This window comes from Takifugu rubripes, chromosome 6, assembly GCF_901000725.2.
Source record: "Takifugu rubripes chromosome 6, fTakRub1.2, whole genome shotgun sequence".
Taxonomy (NCBI): domain Eukaryota; kingdom Metazoa; phylum Chordata; class Actinopteri; order Tetraodontiformes; family Tetraodontidae; genus Takifugu; species Takifugu rubripes.
Genome location: NC_042290.1, coordinates 1,593,008 through 1,607,647, shown reverse-complemented (window position 1 = coordinate 1,607,647; position 14,640 = coordinate 1,593,008). Strand labels below are relative to the sequence as shown.

The following is a 14,640-nucleotide window of genomic DNA, read 5'->3' as shown; positions in this document are numbered from 1 at the left end:
GTCTTTAATGGTGTCTTGTAATATTCAGCCTCCTCAGCGTTGCATTTCTTGTATAATCACTCAGTAGTTGTGTTATTGATGAAGGAGAAACTGGTGTGAAACCAGTGAGGTAACATGGTAGAGTACGTATGCCTCAGCACTGACCAGGGTTCAACCTCTACCCTGGATGGTGTTTGACACCATGTTAGATGCCTACACACCAGCACTGAGGGCCCTAATAGTCCGTCTCTGGTCCTCTCTCACCTAAACCACGCTCATGGACAGACAGACGGCTGGGGTCCACACTGCTGACACAGTTACTGTGCAGAACAGAGGCTGCTTTTGAAGCCTCTGGCTGAGTTCAGCTTTATTAGCCACAGATGGAGATCAAACATATGACCTGCTGTTACTGGATGATCTAGAGAGGAAGTCAGCACCTCCTCACGGCGTTAATCACACATGTCACCACACTGATGTGTTCTAAAAATAAAGAGATCCATATTGCATTTATCAGGAGGAAACCAGAGAGAGAATAAAGCTGGAGGGAGGATTTCAGTTGGATAATAAGACTCCAGAGGTGGTTAACTAGTGCGTGTGTGCGTGTGTGCGTGCGTGTGTGTGTGAGAGAGAGTGTGTGTGTATGTGTGTATGTGTGAGTGAGGGTGTGTGTGTGTGTGAGAGGGTGTGCGTGTGTGTGTGTGTGTGTGTGTGTGTGTGAGAGAGAGTGTGTGTGTGTATGTGTGAGTGAGGGTGTGTGTGTGTGAGAGTGTGTGTGTGTGTGAGAGAGAGGGTGTGTGTGTGAGTGTGTGTGTATCTGTGAGTGTTAGTTTGTGTGTGCTGCTGCTGTTGCTGCTGCTGCTGCTGCTGCTGCTCTGCTGCTGCTGCTCTGCTGCTGCTGCTCTGCTGCTGCTCTGCTGCTGCTGCTCTGCTGCTGCTGCTCTGCTGCTGCTGCTCTGCTGCTGCTGCTCTGCTGCTGCTCTGCTGCTGCTGCTCTGCTGCTGCTGCTCTGCTGCTGCTCTGCTGCTGCTGCTCTGCTGCTCTGCTGCTGCTGCTGCTGCTACTCGTGCTGCTGCTGCTCTGCTGCTGCTGCTGCCATGGTGACCCCTGCATGTGCTGCAGGTTGGGCCTGTATTCATATTCAGAGTTGTGGAGAGGAGCTGGGCTACATCTGGGGAAGAGTTTAACCAACAGAATGATTCGGATGCACGATTCCTTCAGTCAACCAAACAATAAAGTTTGTTTCTTCACATGGTACATTTTTCTTTGTAAAAATAAACCTTGGTTTATTACAACATGATGGAAAATTGAAATATTGAAGATAAAGAGACTTTAGGAAAGACAATTCAGCTGCAGAAATAAAGAGAAGGAGGGAAGAAGGCTATATTGGCATCATTCCCCAAGGCAACACCCCCCCCCCACTCCCCCCTCATGCTTCACTGATTCTGATTGACAGCAACCAATCCCCTCAAAACACACAAACATGCACGCACGCATGCACACACGCACACGCACGCACGCACGCACGCACGCACGCACGCACGCACGCACGCACGCACGCACGCACGCACGCACACACACACACACACACACACACACACACGGTGGCTAATGTGGATCCTAAATTTAACGTTCAGGGGCCTGCGGCTCCATGTGGAGCGCCTGTTTATACTACATGTGCGCTTGCATGTGTGTGTTGGTGGTTGTGTGTTTTAGACCTTGCTGCAGGTTATGTTGTTTGTTCCATCAGTTCATCGGGTGAACATCCAGACAGATTTTAATGAGAACAGATTCAGGAGGATCCCGTTGGCAACGAGAAATAGGAAAAAAAAATCTTTAAGAATCAGGTGAGAATCCTCAGGATTCTGTGATGTTTCCAGACAAAACAAACAGTGAGGAGCCGTCACAGGATGGAAACATGGACTAATTTGTTTCTTAAAACGTAGAACAAACCCTCAATTTAACCATGTGAGACAAGACAGTTGACAACACAGAAGATAAGATGACCTGGAGACGTGACGTTGCTACATGATGTTCAGTGCTGTGATCAAAGGTCCTTCAGATGTTCCTGCAGCAGCATTGACCTCATTAATGTGCTGGTTTAGGCTTTAATGTTCTTCTCCTCTCTCTATTTGGAATGTCTGCATACTCGAGGAGGCCTGGTGGCCTACTTTCTCATCATGTCCAACTCAGCAAAACTCAACTACAAAACACAAATTAGAATTAGAGATAAACGAGTCCCAACAACCTGGCAGCAGATCAGTCTGGATTCATCCTGGAAAGCAGTGATTTAATGGGCTGTCTGATGTGTCACAGCCTCACAGATTTATCATGGTGGACTAGAGGATCTACAGAGTGCAGGAGAGCAGGAGATGGACATCACCCAGGAGACGTGTGAATGCTTGAATGGGGGATGTCTTGTACAGTCACGCAGGGGAATTTTAGTTCAGACTTCAAATCTAAAAGTAAAAAAGTGTAATCCATTTAAAGTGAGGGCCTCTGCATCACTGGACATCCTGCTTTTTGTTAAGTAAACAGTGAGACCAGGAGTGTCCACACCCAGTCCTCCAGTTCCACAATCCAGCTGGGTTTTCTATCCTCTCAGGTAGAATTCAACTTCCCTGAGGCCAGTGGGAAAGACTATCACCTGGTCCGCCAGAAGGCCCAGTTGGATTCGGCCCTGGGTTCCGACAGCCCTCTGTTAGGCTGAGCCACAGCGGTCTGATTAGCAGGGAGGTCTGGTGAGCACAAGGCTCCTGGATGTGATCTCAGTGCAGGACGCCGTGCTGACAGACAGACAGTTTTGAGGTCAGGGAGCTGTTGGAGTGCTGTTCATCGCTGAAATGCAGCAGCCTGTGGGCTTGTGGGAAATAATGTTTGTTAAAGTGGAGGGAGCTGAATATTCAGTGAGGTGACGCCTGAATAAATACTCTCTAAACACTGTTCCCGATCAACAGCCAAACCTTCCAACACTGCTGTCTGTGCAGTTCTGTCTGCCTATAGATCAAAGCATTGAGACCCTGGTGATCCAGTCTGGTGGACATATGTGGGTTTGGAAGCACCAGAGAGTCACTGAGCGAGACTCTCAGGTCAGATCCTGTCCCATTAACACCTTTGATTCCCTCTTTGCTTCACACGAGCTGATGCATTAACCATTGTCTGATTTGTGTGGAATGGTGACCCTTTTCACCCCACATCAACACACTGGTGACTAGTGACCTTGAAATAAACACACTGGCCCCACCCACTTTTCCACAAACACACACGTGTTCACGTCTTGCATTTAGACGTGTTTGGCTCCACAGACGTCAAACGTTTAGCTGTGTTTATTTCCCTCCTTAATAAACCAGACCTACACACAGACAAAGAAAATACACACACACACACACACACACACACACACACACAGAAGTGATGTGAGCCCAAGAGGAGGAGGGTCTGAAGTCAGTGACTGATGATGGTGAAGAAAGAGGCTTTCTGTCTGTTAACACCCATAAACTACCAATCTGTCAGGCTCGTGTGAGTGTGTGTGTGTGTGTGTGTGTTGGTGGTGGGGGGTGCTTTGTCTCGGGGGACGGCAGTTGGAAAGCCTGTGGCTTCTGTCCTGATTGGTCACAGATGTCAGACGGGCGCAGACACAGATCGGACGGCGTGCAGCACGGTGGTGTCTCTCAGCAGATGTGTTGATGACTCTTTGGCACCTGTCAGTAGCAACAAAATCTGTTGTGACGAGTCAGACAATCTGCTAAATAAAGGGTAGAAACTGTAAAATCTGATTGGTGGCTGTGCTGAAGTGTAACGTGATCAGTCCGGAGCGCCTTTTTTCAACCTTTTTAATGATTTCACCTCAAACTGTGATCAGAAAAAAGGTGAATATTTAGTAAATGATTGCTGAGTGTTAACTTTTCTGACATATACTGTAAATATATATCTAGTTTATTACATTCGTTGAGCAGTTTAGCAACCTGCTTCTGGTTTGGTTTCACATTCTTGGTAGCCTTTTCCTTTTCGGGTGATGGGCGAAGGCAGGGGCCACCACTGGATGGACTCATCCCAGCCCCCCTCTCTGGCATCAATGTTTCTGGTGTTGTTCTTGAATTCCTTTTAGCCACATTTAAATGTGTTTCCTTAATAGATCCAAGCCATCAGCAGGGTGTTGACAGTCACACAAACATCACCAACATTCAAATATTAATTTAAGAGGATTTATTGCTGCTGCTTCAAGACAAGAAGACACTTACTGTAGATAGAAGAGTACCAGTTTCTTCACCAGGAGAAGGGACAGGTCTTGCTTCACAGGCTGTGCTATAATCATGTAATTACCTTTTCTGGAATATGTTTTAAGTTTTGGAAGATGAGATGAAGATAAACATCCCCACAGGCAGATTCTTCTACATTTGAACTCAAAACATATTCAGGCCGAGCCGAGCCGGCAGCCATTACGCCTTTGAAAAGGCTGATTACACCGACGGCTCCTAACAAGCTGTTGCTGCGACTGACTGATGACATCAGGACTTTTAATCTGAAGCAGCTGGATATGAGTTTATTTCTACAGCTGCTGAGGCTGCCATCTTTAAACACACACACAAACTCTGGGTCAGCTGACAGCCTGACCACACACCATCACACTGGAAACGCTGGAGCCACTATTGTGGCAGAACTACTTTTAAAAGCTTTTAAAAGGATCTGTGGCTGCACTCGGTCGTAGACCGGAGCAGAAAACCCCCATGGAGTTGCAGCTCAGGTGAGCTCATAAATGAGCTCCGCTGTGATCAGATGCTCGGAGGATTCAGGAAGCTTATTTACATAAATAAAGTCTCATTAATTTACTGTGTGTATGCTCATACTGGAGCTCAAATAAGGTCAACTTCCAATGTTCTACAGGAATCCTAATTATAGCCAAGCAGCTCAATATTCAAAAAGATCTCAGTTCAAATCAATACAACAACATTTACACATATCAAAAAGCATAAACACGTAGAGCTGCAGAAGTTTTCAGATCAATACTATCGATCTGAAATCTGACAATGTGGGGTGATGTGGGTCAGTGACCCCCCCCTCCCCCACCCCCCAGGAAGGAAACGAGAAGAGAAGGAATGGAAGGATCTATGAAGGCTGTATGATGAGGGTGGCTAGAAAGGACACAGCTACTGTGTTTAAGTGAGAACAAGGGGTGATGGAGACAAAGCTGGTGAAATTATTGCTGTGAAGCAAATCTGCAGTAAAAAGCCCCTTAAAGAGAATGTGAGACGTCGACATGATGCAGCCACGCAGACACACTCCTGTGTCCTCATTATGTAAATGGATTCTCCTGTTCCAATGGCCCCACAATCACCTCATCCCCGCCCTACACACCCACAGCAACGTGCACAACGCCAGCCACAACTGGTGACCCCAGTTGGGCGGCGCTGGTTTCCAGCTGAAGCAGGAGAAACCTCTGCAAAGCAAAAACTAAGCCTGAAATGAGAGAACGATGGAAACGATCCCAGTGCGGATCAAAGCAAACCCTCATTAACGCCTACAGAGTTAGCAGGACACCAGTTCTTTAAAAGGGCTTTAAAATTTGCACAGTCATGACCTCCTCTGTCCTTAGACCCTCGAACCAAGTCAGGAAAGACTTAAAACCTTTGTAAGGACAAAGAAGAAACCTGCAGGGGAGCCACAGATGAGGGACCCGTCTCCTGGGGACAGACAGGCAGTGCAGTAGCTGCTACATGGACAGTATTAGCTTTATACCAGTGTTTACTGGCTGTACTGGACGCAACAACAGTTTATGCTGGGCCTGAGTGGAGGGAAGGGAAATATCGGTTACTAACCAGAGGACATTAGACACAGCAACCAAGATCCCAAACAAAAAGTGATTAGAATAAGAGGGAACAGACAGATAATAACAGTGATTTTCAGGTTTTCTCCGTTGTTGTCATTAAAAAAAAGGGTTGTTGAGGGTCAGACACTATAAAACAGCTGTGGTGTGTGTGTGTGTGAGAGAGTGCATGTGTGTGTGTGTGTGCGCACATGTGTGTTTGCATAGCATTAATCCTCCTTTGAGAAGTCAAGTCTCGCTTGTCATCCACCCTTTGTGTCCTACTGAGAGCCCACTGTTTAACAATTTCACAGCTGAACACACACACCCACACACCCACACCCCCCCCACACACACACACATCTGGATATGTGTGCCAGGAGTTGGCTTCGTGTAGGAGTTCTATCATGAAGGGACAGAAGCACTTCACCATGATGTGCCGCACAAACACACCTGGAAGGACCCAACACAACAGACTGGAGACTGGAGAGACCGAGCTGATGTCCTCTTCTTTGACTTGAGGAGCTCCTATATGTCAGTATGTGACTGAACGTATCAGCGGGGGGGGGGGGATTATGATCGGATTAGGTTTCCTCCTGGGCCCTTTCCTTTGGAGGATTTTGGGGGCATTTTTAATTGGAGAAGATCCTGAATTTAGACCCAGATTGGACTGAAGGGATTAGATTCCCCATCTGGTCTGTGGATACTGTGGAACCCCCCTGACACAGCAGGGATGTTTGCTAAGGAGGGGGAACGTCTGGAAGGTCCTTCTGGACCTGCTGCCACTCTACATTTGAACTTTGCCTGGCTATAAATCTGAAGAGATGCAGATCTATTTGCTTTGAAGTCATCTTCATCTGCATTTTTATTGTATTTTTCTACATTTACATTAGAGGATGTTTCCTCCTCTTACATCATGAAGTTCCTCGAGGTTCTGTATGTGGACCTATGCACTTTAACATGCTTTGGTGCTTGGTCATACTTATAGGAGCTGTTATATCATCTAGATCTTCCCATACTTGCCTGCTGTAGAACCAGCTCCCTGTCTAGGTAGCACCTCACAGAACCTGGTCTGTGTTCCTGGGGTTTCTGTCCTCCAATTTGGATTCATCTAAGTGAAGATATCAGCACAGAGATGAAGCCTGAAGCAGTAGACAGCATGTAGCTCATTTCACATTTCCACTGTTTTATTTCCCGAAGCCTCTATCAGCAACCGTCACACCCGAACGCTAAGAGGAGCCATAGTTTAACTTGAAAACCAAGACTTTGGTCCTCAAACAGCAGTTTGAAGTTGTGAGGACCAGAGAACATGTCCTCATTTCCAAAAAGGTCCCCACTTTGCAGATAAAATATGTTTTTATGATTTCCTTTAGAAGCATGTACGTACAAGAAAGCTAGCACATGGTGGCAGACGTAGTGCTCATGTGCCCGTGTGTGTGTGTGTGTGTGTGTGTGTGTGTGTGTGTGTGTGTGTGTGTGTGTGTGTGCGTGTGAAGCCTTGGCTGTTTGCCACCTCACTGTCACTGAGTCGTCTTATCAGTCAAATGCTGGACGGCTTCTGCTGCCTCTCACAGTCAGCTTCTGGGGAAACCCTGGAAGAGGTTCCAAATGGATTAAAATCAAATCCTCCCAAGTCCAGTTCACTTCACTCTTGGACTTGAAGTGTGGACGTGGAATATCGTTCTTTTAAAAATGAAGAATTCTTCCCTACTGTTTTCTGCCGATGTGCACGTGAGATGTTTGAAATGGAAAAACAAACACGAGTTCAGCTCTGTTGTCCAGGACAAACACTGTAAAAGCATCACAGACAGGACAGAACGTATTAGTGGGACCTTTGCTGCACGTTACTGCTGCTAAAGTGGCTCAGATGCAAAAACCTCAGTCAGGCTATGAGGAGGAGGACAGCTGTGTGTGTGTGTGTGTGTGTGTACAGCTCACCAGCTCCTAATTTCTTGATAGGAGAGAGGTTTTCATGATGGACAGAATCATTATGATCCCACATTTGAACAATTCAACTAATAAACTACTAACAAAATAACAACAACACTAATAACACTGATAGTACTCATAATAAGGTACAGATATCGCTGACCTGATCAGCTCATATTTTATGTCCAGGGAGGAGCCCAGCTGAGCTCAGCTGCTCCTCTCTAATAACAGAGCCGTCCATCCTCCTGCCACTCTACTAATGCTACTACTACTACTACTGCTACTGCTACTACTGCTACTACTGCTACTACTACTGCTACTACTACTACTACTGCTACTACTACTACTACTACTACTACTAATGCTACTACTACTGCTACTACTACTACCTCTTCTACTACTGCTACTACTGCTGCTACTACTACTACTACTACTGCTACTCCTACTACTCCTACTACTCCTACTACTGCTACTACTACTACTACTACTACTACTGCTACTACTACTACTACTACTACTACTACTAATGCTACTACTACTGCTACTACTACTACTCCTACTACTGCTACTACTGCTACTACTACTACTACTACTACTGCTACTACTACTACTACTACTACTGCTACTACTATTACTACTACTAATACTAATACTAGTGCTACTACTCCTATTACTACTACTACTACTATTATTAATAATAATAATAACAATAACAACAATAACAAAAACAATAACAATAAAATCTGTTAAGACCAGTGCAGCCGTGTGCCACACCCTTGGAAACAAAAGTTTCAATGTTTACATCTTCTTCATCTTTGAAATTAATAAAGAACCAAACAATAAAAGTCATTTTCTTCCAGATTACAAACCAGGATAAACTCTGCCACCACCGCTGATGGATTACTTTTATGCTGAACATAACTTCAGAAAACTATTATCTGGTTCCAGAAATCTGAGGACAAACTGTGTAAAAATGAAATTTCTGGAGGGGGGGTTGGTCAACAACACATTGCCATGGTAACGAGACTGGTCAGGTTACCACAGTGGTGCTAGATGAAACACCTACTTTCCAGGCAGAAAGACAGGGAGACCTCCCGGTGTTAAAGTCCTAAATGAGCCCACCCCATAATAATTATTAGTACAGTAGACTGTTATTGTTTTGTTTACAATGAAATGTGCTGCATTAGTCGTCTACACTGGCATATAAACTAGCATTTGTCATAACACTCATTAAAGCATTTATTTTTAATAATCTTTTTATAGTATAATATTACAGCAACAACATTTGCGAGCAAATTTTGTCCTATTTAACTTATTGATTCACTGACTAGAATGAAATCAGTCAACCGATTCATTTCAGCCGGTTGTGTTTCTTGCTTGTGACCTTGGTTGGGATCCACCCATCAGTAGAAGGTTAGCTCTCACAGAGTAACATACTGTTTCCTGGAGAGCTGGACAGGGCCAGGAGGGAGAGGGGGCCACAGCCCATCAGCACTACTGGCGTCTGCTCCCGTGAAAGGAGACCAGAGCCCTCCCAAATAAGATCCTGCTGGCCACTGGTGTGATTGTCTCTGAATGCAGGAAGTTGGCCTGAGGGCCTGACATCTGCCACTGTGACGCTCTACTGACCTTTGCCTCAGAACACTGCATCAGCAAGGGTACCAGCGGCTCTCTGGAGCTTTTCATGGATAAAGACAGGTGGACCCATGTCACAGGTGTAATGTTGAGGATAGTACACTACCTGTTGGGACCGTCCTCCTGTCTTTCTTCAGACCCAAGTAAAAACTGTTGTTGGGCCTCACCCTTCTCAGTCTGGGAGTCAGAGAATGGATTTGAACATCTAGGGTTTACTGCGGTTGACCTTACTGACGCAACCTTTGGATTACTATTACTACCAATAGTTAGTCCTCATTATAGTGGACGAAGCCCGTTCTTTCTTTCTCTTTGGTTGCATTTCAGGTCTTTTTGGGGTTGAAATCTGAAAACTAATGTTTGGTTACACAGAGAAGAAGCCCTGATGACTCGCTGTGTCTTACGTTGTACCACCTTCTCTCCACCTCCTACAGGATCAGATACCTTCTCTTCTCCCTCCTCTTCATCCAGCTTGGGAAGTTTTATGGAATTCACCTTCTCCCAGGAGCCTCAGGACACAGTGACGGTGCAAGGAGGGACGCTGCAGCTGGACTGCCAGGCACAGTCAGACGCAGTGGCGGAGCCTCCCTCCATCGCATGGCGCAAGGACGGCGTGTTGCTAAGCACAATGGTAGACGAGAGGCGGCAGCAGCTTGCAAATGGTTCACTACTGGTGCAGAATGTGATGCATTCACGACACCACCGGCCTGATGAAGGGGAATACCAGTGCCTCGCCACGCTGGACGGACTGGGGAGCATTGTTAGCCGCATAGCCAGAGTCAGTGTGGCTGGTAAGAGACTTCCTCATAAGGTTATATTATCTGCACAACACATTGACCTGCCCTTCACACCCTCTGTGGGGGCTCACATGTAGCCCCCGTTTTCACGCTTCATATTCATTGAATATAACCACGGTAATTGTAGGTTAATACAATTTAGTAACATCTTGAGATCAATAGAATGGAGCCATTAAGAGGCAAGTCCTGGTTCTTCACACTGAGCCACCATTAAATATATAACAGCTTCCTCAAGTTTTCAGGGTAGTGCAATAATTACTAGATGGAAGCTTTGTGTCTAGATTTATTATAGATTATGAGTGAGAGGGCTCAGCACGCAGGCTGATCATCTGAGCGTTCTTCTGCCATATTATCATGGAAGCTCAGACTTTAGACCTAATTAACTGAGACTGATTGATTCTGTATTTTCTGACATCTGGCAAGCAAGCAAATTCCATGTTTTCATTAAGTTTAGCTTTTCAGACTTCTATTCAAAACCCATATGAGATGTTGCCCAGATTTAAATGTTATTTGTTTGAATGATAAATATCAAAGAACTGCCAGTTTCATGCTGGAACGCAAAGAGGATGTGTTCAGGCAGTTTTTCATCTCCTCCTTTCCAGATCATCTGTCACACTTCTCTTCCTTTCTGGTGTTGATCCAAGTTGTGCGTCTTTGCTCTCAGTGCAGTTTTATAGAATGTTTCCCTGGTCCAAACCAGAGGGACGTATATGCAGAGCTTTAGGGGACAGGACCCAGTTGACCTATGTGCTGCATGAGCTGAGATAGATTATTATGTAGATGAATGATTAATAAATCTGTTGTTAAGCCTTTAATTAATTTTTAACAGTTTTCTTGCCCATTTCTTGAACTTATTGAATATTGAATATTTTGAAACTTTTTACTGTGACACATTTTATTGTGATGCTTCAGGAATGAAACGCTGATGTGAAGTGACAGTAACATGGTCATATGGGCTGTGTAGGTGTTGGTTTGTGTAACTGCAGGCAGAAGTGGGAGCCAAACAGGAGCTGACAGCAGCAGAACTTACGTAAGACACAACCCGGATCCACATCAGCGTTCCTGTCAACTTTGCTCACACCACATTGCGCTTCACGTCCCAGCTACCACGACACACTGGTCACTCAGTTTCAGAGTCAAACCAAACTTTTCTGCCCTACAAATACCACAAATATTGTTTCATTGAAGCGTAAATGTCGCGGGACCGTGTGGCTGGCTCCGCCCGGGCCTGGGATGCTCGGGGGTGGGGCCGTGCTGTCCTTCCTTTAGGTGCAGGGGCTCCATCAGTAGTCCTTTGAAGGTTGAGGTCTTGGATGTCCTTGGGATTGTTGGCTTTAGGGTTTAACCCAACAAGGAATATTCTTGTCCATTCTGCTGCCTGTCAGGGTGGTGGGGCTACAGCCTCCCTGCTCCCCTCTCCTTCTGGTCCAGTATCTCATACAGGATGCTGCTGGATGGATGTTTTGCATGCGCATCAGATGATGATGATGTATGTGGTCCTTTTACTGGGAGACCAGACTGAGGCTGGCAGGCAGCAAGGTCACATGTTTATCCAGCTACAGGCTGTTTGCTGCTGAATTGGATCTTATCAGACAGGGAACAGCACGGGTCCTTAACACAGTGGGCTGGACACTACTCGTCCACACTCTGCCTGCTTTTCCGCCTGACTTTCATCTGTGCTCCTGCTGGTATTCTCCAACTCTCCACCTGACACATCTTCTTGCATTTTGTGATCCTCCCACCTCTATGAGAGGCTCAACAGGCTGTACTTCCTGCTTCACATCACCTTCCTTCCGCTGCTTTAGTGCTGCCACTATAACCGTTCTCCCTGCAGCAGATTCAAATTATTAGTTTGACTATTCCTCTATTTTTATCACAGTATAGAAAAGGTCTGGTATCTGTGGCATAACTGTCCAACAGCTCATCACAAACACAGGACTGTTATAGAAACAGCTGGAAATTTGAATTAGATGTTAATCTAATATTTGTGAGAGTGCAACAAATGATGCCCTGATATTAATTTTTGGGATTATCGATCCCTTGCAACATCGTTGTATTTCAGATTATGGGTTGATTTAGATCACTTAATAGCCCAATAGCAGTGAAAAAAATGAATGCTTAATTAAGCGATATTCTCTCCTTCCAGGTCCCCTTAAGGTTGTTATTCCCACCAAGTCTGTGTCTACCTACCTTGGCGACACAGCTCTGCTGGAATGTAAGGTCTCGGGTGACCCATCACCTGTGATCCGCTGGCAGAAGAACCGAGAAGACCTGCCTGTGACCTTCGACCCCAATTCTCATCTAGCGATGTTACCATCTGGCTCACTGCAGGTCAGCCGTGTCCAGCCCCCCGACTCGGCCATGTATCGGTGTTTGGCAGACAATCCTGGCAGCAGCAGGACAGGAAGTGATGCAGAACTCCGAGTCCTTCCAGGTACTGTTGGCACCTTGATATTTGCTGTGTTGTGGGAGTACGATGGAGAGGGGAGGGGTGGGGGAGGGAATGGAAGGGGGTTCTTCTGACGCTATATTGTCCTAGGCTGTGTCCTCTCCACTTTCTTTTTCGAGCTATTTGTTATACAGTTAGAAATTACAAGTGTTGAGGAAGTGGTTGAGCGGAGACAAGTGTTTTCAACCTGCTTCTTTGTGTCAGCCACCGTTCTTAGTCCCATATTCCACTTGTCCCTTCAAATTACAGCGTTAACTCACTTTTATACGCGTAACATGCTTCTGAAGTGTTCCTTTGCTCCATCAGCGGGAGCTTTCTGAGTACGAATGTTGCTCTTTAGGAGGATAATTACATGTACCTTGCCCTTCAAATCCACACCCACCTCAAAGCACATACAATATGCTGGAAATTACTCCATGCTGAGGGCTTTCAATGTCTTTTGTCACATTTTTCAGCCACCTTCATTCATTTCTGCGTTCTCAGCCTTTTGGCCACAGAAAACTCACCTGTAGGACGTTGATAGGGCCGATTTATAAGTATAGTTTATACTAGAGTAATAGTGGCCAATCGCCTGGCTTGTCAAACTGCACTTTTCTTGTGTTAACAGCAGCATTTATTAACACTTGTAGCAGAATTCAGAACTTGTCAGAGTTCTGTGCACTTGATTTAAGGCTTCTGTTGACCAGAAGTCAAGTCTGCAGTGCATGGCAGATTCAAGGGACTGGGAAATTCTTTTTTTATAAAAGGCTCCAAACCTGGAGTGTGTCTGCAGTAAATACAGCCATTTTCAACAGGAACATTTGCTGTTTTCACACAGGAAAAGGGTTTAGATAGAAGGAGGAAGTCTTTAGGTGTGGAAAAAATACCCATGATATCGTGTATGGTGGTGTATCCATCAGGAGCTGGTAAACTGGTAATGAAATCCCCTCCAGTGTGAGACTTTCAAGAAACTCAGACTAGAAGAATTTGCTACAGGCCTGACCCTGGATAAGGGGCTGCTTGGCAGGGGATGACTGTCGTGTGGTGATTTCACATCTTGGTTAGTAGGAAATTTAATTGTGACCGAAAAAGGGGCCCCAATTTTACTATTTCGTCTTATTACAGTAAAAGGCAGTTTTACCTCACCAAGGATGCTTGCTCTGGCTCTGTAAAATCTTCATTAGACAAGATTCTAGTGAAGTGCACTGATTTAAATTGACATGAACTAAATTTAATATATTTTATGGGGTGCACTGAGACGCCATCAGCTTTATTTAATACCTCAGCTAGATCACGGTAGGGGTTGGGACTCAGGTCCAGATGCAAATGCTGTGGGAGGGAAAGATGCCTGACTAGGACGTAGTCTCCACACATCGCAGTATTTATATGTGAATGGTCTTAAAATCTTTGACGAGACAGCAGGTGGGTCCAGATCCAGTCCTCAAGTGCCCCAAGCCAGTCAGGATTTCTGTCCTACCAGGCAGACAGCTCTTTCACCTTTAACTTGATGTTACTCTATGTAGCCCACCCACAGACTGTGCTGTACTCCACTTTTAAAGGATCTATATCTAATTAATTATGGAACTCACAACCAGATCATACTTTAGGATGATAAAATTTAGCTTGTTGATGCTGTTGTGGCTGATTTGGAATGACTATTTCATATTTCATAATGAATGGGAGTGGATCAGAACCAGAGCTTTCTGGAGTTCCCCGTGGATCTCTGTGGACGTAAAATCAGTTTTTATCAGTTTTCAATGACCTGGCGACTACGTCCAGTTTTACAGTCTATGGATCCCAAAGCCTGTGTGGTAGGATTGAGGCCCTTGAGGACTGGCTCTGGACACCCCTGACTGACACGATAAATCAGCTCTACAGACTTCCCCGAATCATAAAGTTGATATGTGTAATGTTTATAGTCAGCAGTTGTGATTTGTCAAACTGTGATGACTACAAACATCAGCGGTATGCCAACACACCCTCTCTCCATCACACACAACTCAGTCGCTCAAACGTCCACCTTCCACATTTATTCCTCTAAAAACTCTATTGAGCTTTTCACACATGCATTTTGA

General features: G+C 45.5%; 1 protein-coding gene across 4 annotated transcripts in view; it reads left to right on the top strand.

Annotated features, from left to right (window-relative positions):
* dcc (DCC netrin 1 receptor) overlaps window positions 1-14,640 on the top strand; it is a 109,904-nt gene that overhangs the window by 21,799 nt on the left and 73,465 nt on the right. For all 4 annotated transcript variants that reach the window (XM_029837888.1, XM_029837887.1, XM_029837890.1 and 1 more), the window contains exons 2-3: window positions 9,775-10,131; window positions 12,284-12,571. In XM_029837888.1, the coding sequence (XP_029693748.1) occupies window positions 9,775-10,131; window positions 12,284-12,571 (645 nt within the window). The remainder of the gene's footprint in view (window positions 1-9,774; window positions 10,132-12,283; window positions 12,572-14,640) is intronic.